At 39.5% G+C, this 20,683-nt stretch overlaps 1 protein-coding gene across 1 annotated transcript; it reads right to left on the bottom strand.

The window, feature by feature from the left end:
• Nucleotides 1-7,496: 7,496 nt before the first annotated feature.
• Nucleotides 7,497-9,956, bottom strand: LOC308095570 (putative 2-ketogluconate reductase; the record flags this gene model as incomplete). The annotated part of the gene is made up of 6 exons (XM_080442624.1): nt 7,497-7,653; nt 7,856-7,952; nt 8,080-8,258; nt 8,749-8,920; nt 9,087-9,468; nt 9,885-9,956. 6 exons carry the CDS (start codon nt 9,954-9,956, stop codon nt 7,497-7,499), a joined length of 1,059 nt encoding a protein of 352 aa, XP_080298750.1.
• Between the last annotated feature and the right edge of the window lie 10,727 nt (nt 9,957-20,683).

Here is a 20,683-nt window from a genome sequence, read left to right as displayed (position 1 = left end):
ATGCAGATCTACAAGCTCACAACGTGTCAAATTGCAACAATGTTGTGAGCTTGTAGATCTGATATTTATGGCATTTTATTCTGTAATGATGACACAGCAGAGTTAACCCTTCACATGCTGTTACTGATGTATTCACAGAGATGCAAGTTGTGTCATTAGTTGATGAGACAAAAAGAAAGATCATTAACATAATTAACTTCATCACTTCATGTAAAGCTCATTAACATAATTAACTTCATCACTTAATGTAAAGCTCATTATTATAATTAACTTCATCACTTAATGTAAAGCTCATTAATATAATTAACTTCATCACTTAATGTAAAGCTCATTAACATAATTAACTTCATCACCACCTACCTGTAGATGTATCGTAGGCGTTGCCGATGTTAGTGAAGACATTCTTATAAACCAGAGTGGTATCAGAACTAAATGGTCCAATCCATCCACCACTCAACCCAGCTGAGAAGGCCACCTTTGGTTGGTCTGTCAACACAAGAGCATTATCAGATTATTGTATGATTATAAAAACATAGATTATACTATTAATAATCACATTATTTATATGAATATAAAAGCATATATTATACTATTAATTATGATGTTATTTATACGATGGGCAGAAACCTCATATCTCCATATTTCAACTTCGTAAATTAATGCCCTACTTTGAACAAGAGTGTTGCAAAAATAGTGAAAATAGCAGATCTACAAGCTCACAATGCCTCACAGTGTGAGGCATTGTGAGCTTGTAGATCCTCTATTTGAACTATTCTAAATAGTTTTTAAAATAATAATAAAAAATGAATGGTTTGGACGTACAAGGTTTACACCTGATAGTGACGATAAAAACATATTTTATTATTTATTATCACGTTATTTATATAATTATAAAAGCCTTATATTATACTATTAATTATCACATTATATATTACAAACATATTGTTGTTGTCGGGCAGAAAACAATCTCCATATTTAGACTTTTTATAGCTTTTTTGTAAATGAATGCCTTATGTTCATCATACAAGAATGTCACACAAAAATAGTGGAAATATCAGATCTATGTATCTTTGTAGATCTGCTATTTTCACTATTTTAAATGGTTTTTAAAATGATAATAAAAAAGGAATGGTTTCCACCTGACAGAGACGATATATAAATACAACAACCGTCCATATGACCATATATAGATATGACCATATATAGCAGTGGTTCATATGACCATGTATAGCAGTGATTCATATGACCATGTATAGCAGTGGTTCATATGACCATATATAGCAGTGGTTCATATGACCATATATAGCAGTGGTTCTCAGACTTCTTTGTTTTCAAGGACCCCCAAAATGATATGTATTCGGCCGTGGACCCCCATCTGAAAAGGTTTTGTGCCAGGGACCCCCAGAAGAGAACATTTATGGTAAACATATTTGAGATATCTTTCAAAAATGTTCAAAAATAGCAGATGTACAAGCTTGCAGCGCAGCACACAGTGACACACTGTGAGCTTGTAGATCTAATATCTTTTAATAGCCAAAGTATAAATGGATAAAGTGGTTAAAATGATTGTGATGCTATATTAACTACTTTTGCTGGGGACCCCCTGGAACGCCCTCAAGGACCCCTGGGGGTCCCCGGACTCCACTTTGAAAACCACTGATATAGAGGACTATGCCCATATATAGGTCCATTATGTGTGGACTTGTGTCGTTTGTGGACATTTGTTTTACTTTTAGTAAATAAACATTCATTGATAAATTCATTCAGTCTTATGCATATATGGAGAACCGCTTGTCTAGAACCACCGATCCCACCCATATGACCATATATAGGTGTACCCATATATGGGCATATAGTGATGACACCAGGGATCTCCATATGGGCATAAAAAGGAACAGACAGACAGACAGACAGACAGACAGACAGACAGACAGACAGACAGACAGACAGACAGACAGACAGACAGACAGACAGACAGACGGGTACAACAGGTATTACATAACCATGTGGACATACATTAACAACTTTTATATTTGATAAACAAACTTACTGGACAGTTCCTGTACTTTGACCTCACTGACAGTCATCCTCGTTTCTACAGCGGACAGCTGAGCATCATGAGCTGAAATCAATACAACATGAATATTAAATCAATACAACATGAATATTAAATCAATACAACATGAATATTAAATCAATACAACATGAATATTAAATCAATACAACATGAATATTAAATCAATACAACATGAATATTAAATCAATAAAATATGAATATAACTTCAACACAACATTAATATTAACGCATTAAGACCTGAAGCCGATTCTAGAAATGTCTTCTAAATCCCAACAGTATTCTTAAAAATCACACCCTGTGTGAAGTGGGTGGTGTCTTGCTAGCTAATCACAATACTGAATGGAGTCAACCAATCATGTACAAAAAATAAATACATTTATTGAAACACTCTTTATGATGGAAGAAACCATAACTTAAAAAAAACAAATTTATGTTTTTTTTAAACTTATGGTTTCTTATATAGGGCTATGCACATGTGTCATGTGACACTAGCCAATCACAGTCCTGAATAGACTGTGATTGGCCAATCACGGTGCAGGGTTAGGCGGGGTACATTTTTGGCCAATCACAGCGCAGGATTTGTTGTACAAATATCCAAACCTCACTTATAGGGGCGGTTTCACCGCCCAAAAAACATATGTTTCTATATCAGTGGTGCTCAAACCTTTTCATGTCAAGGACCCCCAAAATGATATGATTTGGCCACCGACCCCCATCTCAAAATATGTTGTTCCAGGGACCCCCAGAAGCAAAGATTTGAGTTAAAAATGTTCGCTTTAAAAGAATATTTATATTCAAAGATGCAAACATTTTCACGATTTTTCATAAATAGCAGATCTACAAGCTCGTAGCGTGGCACTCGGTGCCGCGCTATGAGCTTGTATATCTGCTATTTTTAAATAGCCAAAGTGTAAAATAATGCTTTTTAGATCAAATAGTGACACAGATGCGTTCCAGGTCTTAATGGGTTAAATCAATACAACATGAATATTAAATTAAAACTCTATTCATATTGAATCAAAATGCTTCAACATAACGGATTATATGGATCAAATATATAGTAAATGATGAAAAAATTATCAGATCTCTGAGCTCAACTGAAGAAATTATAAGTAAATTAAGAATTTTTCAACACTGTCATCTCATACATGCATTGACTGAGCATCATTCTGGTCTAATTACCTTCACTTTCTGTCTTCAAGTTCTCCACCTGGTCTTCACTGGTACTGAGTCTGGTCTGGATGATCTGGACCTGGTCTTCACTGGTACTGAGTCTGGTCTGGAAGAGTTCAACCTGGTTCTGGCTGGCAGTCAATTCGGCAGCCATTTCTGGAAAACATATCACAGAGAAAGATTTTAAACACATTTCAGCCTGTACCTTTACACATTCTTCAAGCTCCATTTTTGGCACAACATACACAACAAGCATGTTGCCTCTTGACCATTCTAACCAGCATTTTATTTTAACATACCTTCCATCTCATGTTTGCTGATGGCCAACTCCACCCGGAGATCAGACACTAAGTCTCTCTGCTCCTTGGCTTCTTCCTCTACGTTCTTCAGCTTCTCTCCCTGGACTACCACGGTGTCTCTCAGCTCCTGGACTTCTCCTTCGCTGGCTGTCACCTTGGCCTCCATGGTCTTCAGCATCTGACCCTGTACTACCAAAGTGTCTCCCATGTTATGCACCATGTCCCTCAGTTCCTTCATTTCGGCCCATATGTTGGGTTCTAAGACGGTACCTGGTTCTACATTGTTGTCTCTCTCACTGAGCGCTCCTCTCTCCCCCTGAGCTCCATCCTCAGAGAGACACAACAGTAGAACAAGCAAAGCCACAGCAGTCTTCATTCTGGAACAGAGTGACTGAATACTGTACGGTCCAGCACATCTTTTATACTCTCCCTCCTCATAGACTAGCATTGGACACGTCATGGTGCCCAGTGGAAAGTTAATCTACAAGCTGGACCCTAAATAAAGTCAAGGTCTGAGAGCGCCAACATGTGGTCCACGATAAGAGCTGGCATGGCTGTACGTCCTGGCTCTGGAAAGAGCGGCTGTGAAGATATTCAAGGTAATCAGCTGCTGTTATTACAATAAACGGCGTGGGCTTGTTTTTCTGCTGTCATGTGAGGACACTGAGGTTAGAGTGTTCACTGACTCGTTGTTCACATGAAGCAAATCATCACTTTATAATAGATTGATATTTATTCAAATGATCACTCAAAATTACACTCACATTTCTCCTTCTTTACATATCCTCCCAGTGTGTCTATGGTGCATGCTGCAGTATGTCCTCTCCTTCTTTACATATCCTCCCAGTGTGTCTATGGTGCATGCTGCATGTCCTCTCCTTTTATCCTTGCTGTCGTGTGGTAACCTCATGTTACTTTTCAGCGTTCAAATTCAAATGTAACAAAAAATAGCCGATCTACAAGCCTGAGCTTGTAGATCGGCTATTGTTGCTATGTTTGTGTGACACTGTAGCATGATGATGACGAACAGATCCACAAGTTGTGAGTGTTGTAAGATCAGTTATTTTGGGTGACAGGCTTGCAGGAAGACAGACAGACAGACAGACAGACGGGCTCGCAGGAAAACAGACAGACAGACGGGCTCGCAGCAAGACAGACAGACAGACGGGCTCGCAGGAAGACAGACAGACAGACAGGCTCGCAGGAAGACAGACAGACAGACAGACAGACAGGCTCGCAGGAAGACAGACAGACAGACGGGCTCGCAGGAAGACAGACAGACAGACGGGCTCGCAGGAAGACAGACAGACAGAGTCCTGCTATTTGACCGATTCATAAATGTAAAATAAACGTTAAATAAAATAAATCAGGGGTATTATAGTTAAATTAAATAAAAAACAACAGCAACATATTATTAACTTTATCTAAAATATGTCAAATGTAGAATAATGTTGTCCTTGTCTCTAAAATGTTGACCTGCATTCCAGACCTGCTCTGCCCTACAAACCCTTTTAAAGCCTTTTATCTGTTAAATTATTTGCGTAGTTACTGCACTTTGTCCATTCAAGTTGTTTACATTGTTTTAGCTAATTATATTTATGTGATCAATGGAAACATGGTGTCAATCCTGAGAAAATATTTATTCATAAAATATAAAAAAGGAGGGGAGGGCTTTAACCACTTGAACCCTATCTTCACTAGTCTGGAGAGAACATTCTGCAAAAATAACAGATCTATAAGCTCACAGCGTGTCACATTACAACACCATGTGAGCTTGTAGATCTGCTGTATCTGTGCTTCGTGCTCCAGAAGTCAAACCATCTGCAGGTCAATGATTGATACATAACATTTATAAAATATACCTTTGAGTAAACTTTTAGTGTGTGTGTGTGTGTGTGTGTGTGTGTGTGTGTGTGTGTGTGTGTGTGTGTGTGTGTGTGTGTGTGTGTGCGCGTGTGTGTGTGTGTGTTTGTGTGTGGAGAGGAGGGAGGGGGGGCATGTCATTGCAGGCAACATTTTAAATTCATTTTATTGTCTAATTTATTTTATAAAATTATTTTTCCAAAATATGCAATATAGCGAAAATCGCTATTTCTTCGTGTCACTTTGGAAAGTCGACAATACATACACACACACACACACACACACACACACACACACACACACACACACACACACACACACACACACACACACACACACACACACACACACAGCTCATGAGGTTAAATGTTCATATTCCATCAATACATACAGTGTATAATGCATATTATATAATATGATAGATATAATAGGTATCTAAAAATCTATTAATACATTTACACACATTTTCAATAATAAAGATTAGTTAAATATGATACTATACTATGCTATATATAAATATTAATATAATCTATATTAATAAAATATGTCTCCATATTGTCAATAATAAAGATGGGTTAAATATGATACTATACTATGCTATATATAAATATTAATATAATCTATATTAATCTATATTAATAAAATATGTCTCCATATTGTCAATAATAAAGATAGGTTAAATATAATACATCTATATTAATAAAATATGTCTCCATATTGTCAATAATAAAGATGGTTAAATATTATTGCTGTCGGACACAAACCTTGTATATCTGCATATTTAAACTTCTTACCTTTTTTTTTGTAAATTAATGCCCTACTTTGTCATACTATAGGGTTACATAAAAGTAGCAGAAACATAGCAAATCTACAAGCTCACAATGTGTCACAATGACATGCGATGGGAGCTTATGTAGATCTGCTATTTTTGCTATATATAAAATAAAAAATACTTTACGTGATTGCAAAGCTGAAATTATTTGCCAATGTTGTAATGAAATGAATGAATATTTCATATGTTTAATTAAAATATAATCTCTCTCTCTCTCTCTGTGTGTGTGTGTGTGTGTGTGTGTGTGTGTGTGTGTGTGTGTGTGTGTGTGTGTGTGTGTGTGTGTGTGTGTGTGTGTGTGTGTGTGTGTGTGTGTGTGTGTGTGTGTGTGTACATGAGCAGCAGTGGAAAAGCTGATGTGTGTTTTTAGCTGAACTAATCTACGTATCAGTGTTTAAATATTAACATTTGTTTGTGTGTGTATGTGTGTGTGTGTGTGTGTGTGTGTGTGTGTGTGTGTGTGTGTGTGTGTGTGTGTGTGTGTGTGTGTGTGTGTGTGTGTGTGTGTGTGTGTGTGTGTGTGTGTGTGTGTGTGTGTGTGTGTGAGAGTGTGTGCGTGTGTGTGTGTGTGAGAGAGAGAGTAAGTGAGGACAGGCGGCCCTTAAAGATACTAAAAGTTTACTCAAAGGTATATTTTATAAATGTTATGTATTTATTTAAATTAATGCCCCTTCTGTACGTACAATACAAAAATTCAACTTTGTAACAAAATGTCTCTAAGAAGTTAGAGGCTTAATTTAAATCTAGAATGTAATAATAATAATAATAATAATAATAACTAGAGAATGTGCTCAGGTCTCCGCCAGTACTGTTCCTGATTAATCCTGTCTTACCTATTTATATTACATATTGTCACGTGTCACTTGACCAATGTTAGCTTGATCCCGTTAGCTTGACCAATGTTACCTCACTTCAAAAAACATAAATGTTTTTTTGAAGTGACACACCTATTTATAGGATTTTATTTCGTCATGCGTCTCGCTAGCCAATCAAAAGCATTGGTGACAACATATTGTCACGTGTCACGTGAAGGTTGACCAATGTTAGCTTGGCTAGGGGGGGGGGGGGGACACAGCGGGACGGGAACGAAAACATACTCTCCACCTCTGGCGGAGACAATAACAACACACAAAATGTAGCATAACAAATGCTATTTAATAAAGTCAGAAACTAAAGCTGCTTTAAGTAGCCACAAAACCTGAGGTAGCTCTTGCACTGTGTGTATAAAATGATACAATGACAGTTTTCCCCCTCAGTTCAGTTTCACTTCATTTGGCATGGGCAGACCATTTACTGCAGCCACAGCATTCACCACCATCTTCTGCACCATCTTCCTAGCAGTCTGATAGGTATTGATCCCAATGTGAGGGGTTATTAGGACATTTGGGAGGCCAAGAAGTGGATGGTCCCTGTGTCAAAGAAAGCAGGCTTTTAAAACATAAGCAAGGAGGATTTCTTTTTTGTGCTATACAATAAAATCACTCAGAGAGCGTGTACAATTACATAAATTAACACTGAGGACTTTATTGTGTGTAGACGGTCAGTCACTGATTAAGTGTGTGTGTGTGTGTGTGTGTGTGTGTTTTAAGGACAATAATAGATATTGCAGACCTCGGTAATGGCTCAGGGTGAGTCACATCCAATGCTGCTCCGTGAATAGTTCCACACTGGAGAGCCTTGACCAAAGCATCCTGGTCCACAACTACACCTGAGAAGCATTCAAATATATAATTAGGACAAAGTTTACTTAGGTTTACCTTAATCACTAGTAATCCTTCAACCACAAAGGTTCAAATCACACAACTGGACTTTTGAGGGAGAAGAGTAATGCTAACCTCTGCTAATGTTCACCAGCGTTGCAGTGGACTTCATGAGGGACAGTTCTCTATGTCCAATAAGACCTACAGTGTGAGGGGTCAAGTTGACAGCCACCATAACAAAGTCTGACCTCCTCAGCAGGTCATCCAGGTTCTCACAGTAACTGGCACCCATCATCATCTCATCTTCAGCGCTTCTGAACAGAGCACCCAGAGAAAACAGGTACTGTTCACTGTTACCATATATAACAAAGTAACTGTTTTCAAAAGAAGTACGTTTCTCCTTTTACTTTTTTCAATGCAAGTAAGAGTACTTGCACTTTGCAGTTGAGTAGGATATTCTAGTACTCTTTCCGTCCCTGGTCAAATGTGTGCTATGTTTTAGTTTGTGTTTTTTTCTTCTAGTCTTGCGAAGACGATTGGAGATCACTGCCTACTGAAACATCTGGTGACATCTAAATTCAATGTAGGGGCTAGAACTAGGTGGAAACGATTTAAAAATGTAAAAACAAACCGCATTGCAGAACCAATGCAAAGTCTTTAGGTCGTCCTTCATATTTGGATGGTATCAGGATTGTTTTTCAAAGCAGTAGGCGAAGGTTTGTCTTGCCGCTGTTGAATTTAGAAGGCTCCAGATGTTTTGGCAGGCGGAGATCTCCAAAAGTCTTGCTAGATGAGACTATTTACCTTCTGGTTCGATTGTGATAAAGGATTTTCATCTCAAACCCCTTGCTTCTTTGAGCTATTTTGTAGCCAATCTCTCCCATCCCAATAATTCCCAAAGTGGATCCTGTGACTTCAAATCCCATCAGGCTGTGTGGTATGTGGGTGGTCCTAGGATCCACAGCAATTTGGTGACCTATGGACCAGAAAATGGACCAAAAAGATGTGTTCCAACAATGTTTTGATGAAAACAGGATTCTCAAAAAGCTATAGCCTTATTGCTTGTTTTGGTTATTGGCAGAGTGGATTTGTGACTGGATTTAAGAGAAGCTTCTTTGAAGCGAGTCAAGCAACAATCTTACCTTCTAAAATCTTTCGTGCCGATGAAAGAAGTAAAGCCATGGCAATATCTGCTGTGGCAGCGCTGACCACACCAGGGGTATTGGACACCTTCACACCAAGACTGGCGATGAAGGGCAGGTTCAGGTGGTCTACGCCCACTCCGCCGCTAGCTATCACCTTCAAGTTGGGGAGAGATTGAAGCAATATGGGCTCTGCCACGGGGCTGAACTTCCAAATAAACATAGCCTCAATTTTGGGGGCATAGAGCTGGGGATCATGCAAAAGTTCTCTGTAGCAAATTGTCCGGAAGTGTTGTTTCACCAGGTCAGCTAGCTCTTCCAGGTAACCCTGCTCTCCCCCAACCTCTGAGATCAAGGCCCATGGTTTGGCCATTTCAGTTATCTAGAGGGAAGAGGGTACAATCAGATCACAAAGGGACCAGGGTAGTAGGACACTAGAACCTATACATTTCCACAAAATATGTGCACAGGCTTCAAAATATATTTCTAATCAGATTTACATACAAATAAATAACGTTTGTGCTGTGATGCTAATGTATCTGTTTTAGCCAACAAAATGTAGTAAACTGAACAGTATCATCACTGTTGGTATTTTACTCCAACCCAAGGAGAAATAAGTGCAGTGAACTTAACAACAGCTTTGCTCCATACAGTAGGTGACGACTACGATTATTTCCAACCAGTTAGGATACATTCTATCACATTCCAGAAAAACTTTGATAATCAAGTCATGTTATAGTGCCATAATGGCAAATGAACAATTAGAGTCCATTTATGACTTTTTTTTTAATTTCCTACTTCCTCAGGCCTCGGAATCTCCAGCAGGTAAGAAGAATATTTCATTGTCCCGTTCTCCTCCTGTGAATCCATGGCTCAGAGTGCAGTCAACCCTGCATGGCTCCATCCGTACTGGAGGTCATACAATAGGCTAGTAAATCCGTCGCCAATAGCTAACTGTGGGAAGCTGTGCTGAGTACGCTCCTAGCGCACTGCGATCTTTGTAGTTTTTGCAGTGGGTTCCCATTCACCAATCAAGTTGGCTTCTACCCAGAGCTTGGTTTTGTGGTTTAACGTGCAGTGCACGCAGTTCAGACTTCAGAGCGGCTGTGACCTTTGTCCCTACTCCCTACTCTTGTGTTTTAACACACTTTCAGTGTAGGCCTATGTTTGTAAATCATCACATAAAGTCAAACCTGAATACATCACTTTTTAACAAAGACCTGGCCTACAGCAAAAGGGTACTTAAGTAGGCATTTATTTTAAGTATGAAACTGAGAGAACAGCCAGCACACAATAAATGGACAGAGCAACATTGCTCTGTCCATGGAGAGGTAAATAAACTACTATATATGTGAAAAGGACATTTATTGTGTGCTGGCTGTTCTCTCAGTTTCATGATATTGTTGAGCTGTGGACCTTGGGTGTGTTTAATCTGGAGTGTTGCAGGCATTCTGCTTTGCAGTGCTTTCTCTCAATTTATTTTAAAGTAGGCTATGTCAGACATTTAACAATTGCTTGTTTGTTTTGAATTCTTTCCCGGCTATTTGTGATTAAAAATAAATATATTTTGAGTCATGGTTAGTTTCTAATAATTGATACCTGTTTGTAGCTCGATTGGGAAGCAAGTGTCTGTGTGTATTTCACCATACAAATCCAGTGTGCTTCTGGAACCCACAGTCTCCCCGCACACTGGAACATTCTGGTTAGACACATCCGCTATTAAAGTTTCAAATTAATTATTTTAAAAATGCCACAGCAAAAAAAATCACATTAAACATTAACATGATTCAATTTGGAGTTAGCCTATTAAAAGCACAGTAAGAAAATTGCAAATAAACAATTTCATAGTAATGCATTCACAAATGCTGTGACATTGCAACTATATGGTCAAAGTTTTAAAAGGTTTTCTTACCTTTTGAATCAGAATGATGAAGCTTCAGAGGTCTTGCTCTTAATAGTGGCACTGCTGGCCGTTTAGGAAAATCTTTCCAACCCAAGAAACCATTTACCAGGCACTAGCATACTGGTAATTCAATTCAGTCATACATACAACCACTAGATGGCAGTGCTATATTGACCTCTCTGCTCCAGGTTACCCAAGGATCTAGTTATGCACCACACCTTGTTTTGTTAGTTATCATGATCTCCCAGTGTCTGGTAACTATGAAATTAAATAGAAATATGAAGCAAAATATCGTTGTCTTTTTTTAAATTAACAAGGTCCATTAGAACACGTGGGTGCTTTGTTCAAGGTTAACTTCAGTTGTTTTATAGGGAGTTGTCCATAACTGATCCAATAAGTCTGGTCTACCTCTTTCAGGCTAATTTGGGGTGGTGTTAACTTAAGTTTGTAACATGAGTGTGTTCATTCATTCAACCTTTATTTATTTTCTCGTGGATACATTGTTGGCATTTGGTTCCTTACGTTCCTTCCTTACTTGTTTCATTTACTTTCATGGTCTGCACAATATGAATTGTCAGTGTAGTTAGGGTAGCAGAGTAGCCCTGCATCTGGCCTAGAAGCCCAATATTTCCCTTGGCCAGGGGGTATTTTCCTTTGGCTGATAGGTAGATGTTTGGTTTTCCACATGGGTGCCCTGGGTTCTAATCCACTGGTAGGAAGAGAGAGTGTTGTCGTACTAATGTCCCAGGAGGACCAAAGCGTCACGGACAGCCATGTGCAGTAACAAATCAACAGCTTACCTGTTGTTCTACTGTTGCATAAGACCACATGGCTCCCAGCAGATGAGCTTAGGACAAGATGTCTGTTACTCCCATCCTCTTCTTGTCCCGCCCTGTTTCTGACCACTCCCCCGCCCCATCTTACCCCAACAGATATGGATATTGTACTGCCCTATTACATCTCACTTGTCCAGATGTCCAGACCATCTTACCCCTATCCTAAAAATGTCAGGCTTCAGGCTACATCTTTGTAGTTCCCTGTTATTACATCTTCCCATCATGTCTGTCTGTCCCCTGTCTTTTTGTCCTTCCATACCGTCTAACATTCTCTTCTCTCCACACACTCTCCATCCTGGCTACTATTAACGTTTTAATCACATAAGCCTTATTTTATACTTGCAAAAATTGTCAACAATCACAGCGTGTTGTGAGCTTTTAGATCAGCTATTTTTGCTGTATTTGACAATGTTTACAAAATTTAGATACATTTTATATTGTCGTCATAATACGATATTATCGTCAAAATATCGATATAAAGGTATTTTGTCAAAAATATTGTGATATTAGATTTTGTATAGAGTCCAAGTCCAAAGGGAAGCACGCATATATCAAAAAAGTACAAATTACAGGTGCTCGCCAACAATACGTACTTCTCTCATATTTGATTTTGTCCCCAACCCTATCACTCTTAAAATCAGTATCTTGTAATTAAAAAAGGTCCTAAATCACATGTAGTGCATTCAGTATAGTGCATTTCAGTATCATGTTGCTTAGAAGTCCGAATGGAAGTCCGAAACAGATTAAAAGTGCGTCAGTAAAATACAAATCAGTTAAGCATAGGCGACTGCCTGACAGCTGCTAGATAAAACTCAGTCTCTTGTTATGGCTCATGATGTGTGCTGTCGGGCAATGGCAGGTGACAATTTACAGATGGTACAGCTCAAGGGACATTGAGTCACAGGCCATACTGAGTCGTCAACCTTCTTTAATACATTGCTGACGTGAGTCCAGTAGCCCATGTTCAGAATGTGACTCAGCTTATTTGCATGATAAAGCTTTTTGGAATCAGATTTCAGTTATCTATTCTCATATTCAACTTAATTGCCACATCACAGGTTTACGCCAAGTATAGAGGGTGAAATTATTTTGGGCAAGCTTCCTACATGTACTACCGCAGTTAGATTAATAAGTAGAAATAAAAATAAGAAACATTTGCATAAAAGGTATACAGTATATACAGGCAAAAGGTTTGAAAACAGTCCATCCCTCTGACGTCAAAGCTCTAGCAGCTGAATATCACATTAACTTGAGACATTAATTTTCCGTTCTAACTGACTATTACAAATCTCAGAGTGAACAAAATGTATAAATCTTTGATGCATCACAGATTAAACTGTCAATGTGGATATAGTCAATGTGCTGTTCCCTGACCAGTCTCTGATGGAAAATAATTGCATACATATTTTCACAATGACAGTCACACCATGGTGACACACCATGAAAAATAATAGATACCGTAATCATTTAATTACAAATAGGCCTACATTATATTATGCACACTGAATAATAATATTATATACTCATAATATAACAATTCATTTGAATCAATTTGAGGTCACAGGGGATGTTGGCTAGCAGGTCCCCTCACTAGCTCTCTGTGGAGGAGCCCCTGTAGTTGCCTGGAGGAGCCTAGTAAGTCGTGATTAATTTTTCGAATTCTCTCTCCCTCTCTTTCTCTCTCTCTCTTTCACACACACACACTCACACACACACACACACACACACAGTTAGGTAGATAGAGGATTTCCCCTACCACAGGTGCTGCCTCCTGCCGTCATGTGGGAACACAACAGAGATCACATGAACACACACACTCACACACACGCAAACACACACAGGACATACTGAATCCCTTAGATTCATCTCTGTGGCATTGTAATTTGTAGCGTGTGATCCCACATCAACCTCAACACACCTTTTAATTTGTGTGTCCCATACATATGTGTTAAAGGGTCTACACCATGAAAATCACTTTTTTCTTGTTTTTTTGTATTTTTTGGGGTCCCCAGTGTCTCTTGTACCCAAAAAAATGTTTTTTTTTTAAATTCAGTCATTCCTTCTCATTTCATGGATTTCCAGAATGGGCGTGTCTGAACAGGCGATCTCAGAATGGAAATGTTTATGATGTCACAAACATTATTGATGGCAAACCCAATGTTAAATGAAAAGTGCCCGAATCGCTCCGAAACTTTTTCTACCCCCCCTAAGTGGGGGTCTACGAACAAATACTTCGGGCTCGGATTTTGGCTCCGCCCCCCGGAAGTGGGTGAAACAGGCACCTCAAACACTTGGTGGAATTGTTCAAAAATGTTCAAAGTGTTTTTTTTTCGATTTTGTATTTTTCTTAGATGCTTCTTTTAATTTTTTTTAAAAATATTTCTTTGTATTAACAGACAGAATTGCTCAGTAGCAGGGGGGGCCCTGCCCAAGAGGACGTTTTGGTATTGCAGCTGAAAGCGCTGTATAAGCCAGAGACAATTGACTTGGGATGAGTATATCTGAGTGATGATTTAGGCTCAAACCTTTTGAAAAAGGTTTGAGGGACATACACCATATGATATTAAATATCAAATATTTTTTTTAAATTCATGGTGTAGCTCCTTTAATTGAATGAAGTGTAGTGCTGCTATGAATATCGTCACGTAACTTGGTATTTACATTTCAAATCACAACCTTTGATTGACTGGTGATACAAATATAATTGAGACAAGGAATTAACAACCGTACTATGCAGATTACACAGAACAGTGAATTTCAGGAATCTGTTCAGAATTACATGCAGGATCTACTGACATTGGAGCTGGGAGGATCATGCAACATATTGCAATGTACTGTAATAGGCTATAATAACATTGCAATGTCATGTTTGTCCTAGTGATGAGCTGATGACGCAAATAGGATGCAAATAGGATATGGTTGACCAAGTGTCAATATATGACTACTTGGGAGTGAAAATGCAAAAACAACATGCCACACTACTTTTCGATGTGTTCACGGTCCAAAGATTTGTCTATACTGTATGGCCTGTCTACTATGGTTGTACCATAATGATGTATTAATTTTAAGTCTTCTCCCCATTGCCCTATGCCATTTCAAAACACATACAGACAACCCAAAAATATTGTAATCACATGCCCCAGACAGACAGAAAGGTGGAGGGAGGTTTGACATGAGTGCTGTGATTTGCACTCTACTTAGCACACCTTTCTTTGATACATAACTTCAGTGCAATAATTGTGTGTGCAATACTTCTTGGTGTACCTAAATACAGAGGGATTGTTTTCGCTGCACAGGGAATCTACCATGCATACCTGGTAAACCAGATAATTCACAGATGAAAGATTCGTACAGGACAAGTGGATATGCTCTTTTTGCAGGTGTGCGGGAGACTATTTATTTTGGCTCCAAATAGAGTGTTATATACATTAACCCGGAAAACACAGAGTGAGGAGCGCACACCTGTGTTGATGAGGTGCTGGCCACGGCAGATAATAATGTTGACAAGGAAGAGGCCGCACAGCTCTTAGCCACGATGCAGAAAGTTTTAATATGGATGAAATGAAACCAACGTTTCGACCTATACAGTCTTCCTCAGGGTTTCAATATATACATTAACCCAACATGACCCAACATGTGTGTCATTCTCATTATTATGTCTATGTCAGTTCTTCTGCCATTACATGCTGTCTATATTGTACATTGTCCATATGTACATATGAACAGAGTACAGACACAGTCATGCGAGAACATGCACGCTTGTTAACACTACTGTACTCTAATGAGTAATCTTTGGACACTAACTTAATCCATTCACTGGAGAACAGCATATGGCATTCCTCTTTTGCCTCTTACCAGAAATAGCCATGCCTGACAACTGTAAGGCTATAGTTCGCCAGTGTATGTAACAGATAATCACTGGTGCTCCAGTGAAAGGCTAATTAGCCTTGTCGTTAAAGCCGCCGTTACCTAATGGCAGAACCCGTGTAGAGGCATGGTCTGTCTGATTGAGATGACTCTCTCCATTTCAAAGTGTCTCCATGGGTGAGCAGTTTAGGCCTTACCTAGAGTGTGTGTTTGTTGAAGTTTTGAAGGTAAGGCAATAGATATGGGGAAACTACAGATATTTACATACTAGTCCATATCTAGACAACAATATCAGTTGCTTTAAGCAATAATGATATGGAAATTACTTAAAGAGGTGGTGCCATGGTTTTGCACTTTTTCTGTTTTTCATGTGTCTATGAGGTTGATAGAACTTCATTAAGCCCCCTGGTGGTGTTTTAATGGTGTTTTATGTCTTCTCTGACTATTTTGAGTTTCTACCTGGAGGCTGAAACCTTGAGGGTCAAACGTGCCAATAGAAAAACTGCCCTTTAGTGACATAGTAAAAATATACCCTCCCCCTCATTATCATAACACAACAGGTGTGGGCATGAGGAGGAGGAGGGACTAGGACAGGTGGGTGGTGCTAAGGTGGTGGAGGAGGTGCTAAGGTGAGAACCAGGTATACTTTCATGAACTGGAGGCGTGTCCACATAAAAACATAATTTCAACAATTTCTGTACACTTTTTTGAAAAATATCTTCCTCCTAGTATAACCATAATACCTGATGATTATGTTTTTTTGGGGGGGGGGATCACTGAAAATCACGGCACCCCGTCTTTAAAATAAGAAAGGCTCTCCATAAGTTCTGAAAAAGCAACGCAAAAAGCAAAAGCAAATGAAGAATCACAACTCACAAGTAGCAGAATTGGCTAGTTGCCCATAGTTGACTGTAATTGCTATAATATTGGCTTATAAATGTACCCTGTTAATGTCTTGATTGATTGATTGAATACTTTATTAGTCAAAGATGTAAACAGCACAGAAGTACAGTAACACTTGGGTTAAAAGGATAACACAACAAGGTCCTGGGCATTTGTTTCCTTTGTGGTCCTATGTATTCAATTAATCAATTCGTCTCACATTCAAAACCAGCTATACTTGCAATGCCCAGGAAGTCTCTCTATTGTTAACTATGAAATGTAATCTATATTGATAATGTAAGTAAACTTGTATTGTTTATATGGAGCTTGGGTGAGTTTACCATGAGATTCAAGACTCAAGTTTATTTGTCATTCACCCACACAGGTACAAGCAGATCAATGTTGGTGTGGCATTTTCCGCAAGACTGTGCAAATAAGAACAATTCAAAATAACAAGATAATAATGTCAATGCTGGATGTAATGAAAATAATAAAAATAAAAACAAAAGAATAATGATTAAAAAATGATGTTCTCTCTTCCGCGTCATCAGTGCCCATACCCTAGGTGGGGTTGGCGAAAGGGCCTTTCTGTGTGGAGTTTGCATGTTCTCCCCGTGTGCCTAGGGTAGGTAGTAGGTACCCTCGCAAAAAACGTGCAGTAATCAATAAACCTGATCAGCCAGGGCGCCTGATGGAGGGGAAATGAACTGGTTGGAATAACGTGTTCCTTCCACGTGCCCTACCAGGGAAACTCCCCCCTGTCAGGTGATAAGAAGCGGCCTGCTCACTCCTCATGCATTGAAGGAAGCATGAGCTCAGTTCGGGGCTCTCCCCAGGCTGACAGAGGGAGAGTAGCGCCCAGGATTACAGCTCAAGCAATTGGCACTGGGTGAAAAAATGGGTTACAAAAATCGTGGGATAAAACATTTAAGTAAAACAAAAAACTGCACTTAAACAACAATGGGAAATGTGAAGAGTACGGCCTACATATATTTCATATTTAGGGATTTAATAGAAGTGTGCAGTAGCCTGAAGTACTGTATACACATACATAAATACACATATATTTACACTAGCAAGTAACAGTGTGAGCAAATCTACAAGGGGGTAGTTTTGCTGTTGTGTTGAGCCTGCTACAGATTGAATGCATTTTTGTTGTCTCTGCCAGGCCGAAAGGCATGGCGAGAGAATATGTTTTGCACCCTGTCCGTCCGTCCTTCCGTGTGTGTGTCCGTCCGTGTGTGTGTCCGTCCGTGCGTCATTCTGTCTGTGTACAGCTAATCTCCGGCACTGTTGGCATGATCGCAGCGAAACTGTGCACACCCACTCCCTGGATGCCAATTCAGAACATCTGGCCCAAATTTGTCAAATGGGCCTGTTATAGCACCACTAGGAGGCCACTTTTAGCAAAACACATTTTTTGATAGTACTCCTACAGATTTTGTCTAAACATCACGCAAAATGCCTCAAATCATGAAAACAGTGTGCAATTTCCGTGAATTTTTTCATGCACATTCCCACTAGGCCGAGGAAGAAATGCCACTTGAACATTTTGAAATCAGCCTCATGGAGGCGCTATAACAGGCCGATTCGTGTTTTTAACTATAACTGCATCGATCTGTGTAAAACTTTGTATGTGCACTCCAAAGAGGCCAAGGAAAAAGCTTTGCCTTGCATTTTTCACATCTGCCTTTAATAGCGCCACCAGGAGGCCGACTTATGTAAAACACATTTTTGGATATTACTCCTTCAGATTTAATCCAAATTTCACACACATCGGTACACATGATCTCTATAGTCATGTGATCAAGACGGATCTGTTTGATTTTTCATATTCCATGCTGATTGGCTAAGATTGATATCTAACGTTTGCAGGAGTGGCCTGTTTTGAACAAAATGCCGCGAATCATGAACGCAGCGTCTGATTGCAGTGAAACTTTGCACGCACATTCGCACTACGTTGAGGAACACATGCCACCCTTTCAACATTGCCCTATTACAGCGCTAACAGGAGGCTGATTTTTGCTAAACTCATTTTTTAATATTACTTCTACAAATGTTGTCCAAACATCACGCAACTCGGTACATATTATCTCTTTAGTCAAGTGATCAAGAAGGATCCGTCCGATCCGACCGATTCTTCACATTCCAGCCTGATTGGCGAATTCCTAATATTGCTGGCCCACACTAACCACCTGACCTGGTGGAGACCTGTGCTCCGAGGAGCACTTTTTCTAGTTTGTCCTGTGTTGTTCAGGGGCCTGACAGCCTCAGGGAAAAACTGTTCCTGAGCCTTGAGCCCTGGGCTTTCAGACACCTCAGATGCTTGCCAGTCCGTTACTGGGGTAGCGTTTGTCCTTCATAATACACCAGGGTGTTCTAACTCTCCTGACAGTTTTTGGGCGGTGAAACCGCCCCTATAAGTGAGGTTTGGATATTTGTACAACAAATCCTGCGCTGTGATTGGCCAAAAATGTACCCCGCCTAACTCTGCACCGTGATTGGCCAATCACAGTCTATTCAGGACTGTGATTGGCCAGTGTCACATGACACATGTGCATAGTCCTATATAAGAAACCATAACTTAAAAAAAATCATAAATTTGTTTTTTTTAAAGTTATGGTTTCTTCCATCATAAAGAGTGTTTCAATAAATGTATTTATTTTTTGTACATGATTGGTTGACTCCATTCAGTATTGTGATTAGCTAGCAAGACACCACCCACTTCACACAGGGTGTGATTTTTTTTATTTACTAGATGTTTTCTGAATGTTGGGCCAGGGCAGATTTAGCTGTTCAAACTATGATATCCAAAATTGATACAACATATTTAGCGTTTATGCTGCCAAGTGATATCATAAATGCAAGGTACTCTTTTGCAACAGAGGTCATTGCCTGGAATCTCATCAGTGACTCACATTATTTGAATTTCTAGGATTTACAATATTATTAATATCGCTTGCCCTTTAACCTTTAACCACATTAACCGTCTCTATTACCTTACCATAACATGTCATAATATTGTGTTGTTACGCATTGTATGAGCTTGTAGATCAACTATTTTTTGGCAAAGAGAGGGGACAAGTACAGTATATAGGGTTTAATTGATTAAGTCAGAGGTTGTCTAAAAGTGAAGAAAGGGCTTCACACTCATAGCCACGATGTAAAAGAATTTAATGACAACCAACGGTTCGACCTGGAATGGTCTTCTTCAGTGATGGAGTCAGAGGTTGTAACACTGATGAGCTTCCAGGCAATGACTTCTGTTGAGAGTGATAACCATGTGGTCTACGGGGAACAGACCATGGCTACGGAACCACAGCTGTGTTGGGTTAGGCAATGCAGCTGAGCAACAGACTCCAATTATATTTTACTGTCTGTATCTTTACGTTCCTGCAGAATCTCTGATCAAGTGTTTTTTTTGTAATTGTTTTAGTTTTTTCAGTTTTTTCCCCATCCCCTACATGTTTGTTTAGTCCTATCACTGGCACTGCCAACCCCTACTGTTTGGTTTGGGGAGGGTGTAGACAACCATGTCTCCTCGCAATCGGTTTTGATAGCACATCAGTGAGCTGGATGCAATCCTATCTGGAGGGGAGAGAACAGGTGGTGGAGGTGAACGGAACCCTGCCCCCCCTCGGTAGAATCTGCACGTGGCTCGCTGATAACAAACTATCATTACACCTGGGTAAAACTGAATCCATTCTCTTTGGGTCCAAAATTAACATCGGCAAGGCCGACGGCTTCACAGTAAAGGTGGGTGACAATGTTATCACAAGAAAAAAGGAAATTACCTACCTGGGTTCCATTTTAGAGGCACATCTTTCCAGTGATAAAATGGCAACTAAAGTAATCAAAAAAGTCAACCAAAGAACATGATTTTTGTACAGGATCTCCTCACTGGTTAGTAAGAATACATTGAGGACTCTTAACAGGAGCACTCATCCAAAGTCACTTCGACTATGCATGCACCTCATGGTACCATAGCACCACAAAGGCCTTAAAAACAAGGCTCCAGACATCCCAAAACAAACTGGTCAGGCTACTGCTTGGCCTTACATCTACTCATTTAACTCCTACTCATTTTTCTAGGGTCGGATGGCTCAGGG

The sequence above is a fragment of the Gymnoscopelus braueri genome (genome assembly GCF_963280865.1).
Source record: "Gymnoscopelus braueri genome assembly, chromosome: 11".
Lineage (NCBI taxonomy): Eukaryota > Metazoa > Chordata > Actinopteri > Myctophiformes > Myctophidae > Gymnoscopelus > Gymnoscopelus braueri.
The sequence above is the reverse complement of the archived record's forward strand: the minus strand, read 5'-3'. Positions and strand labels throughout refer to the sequence as shown.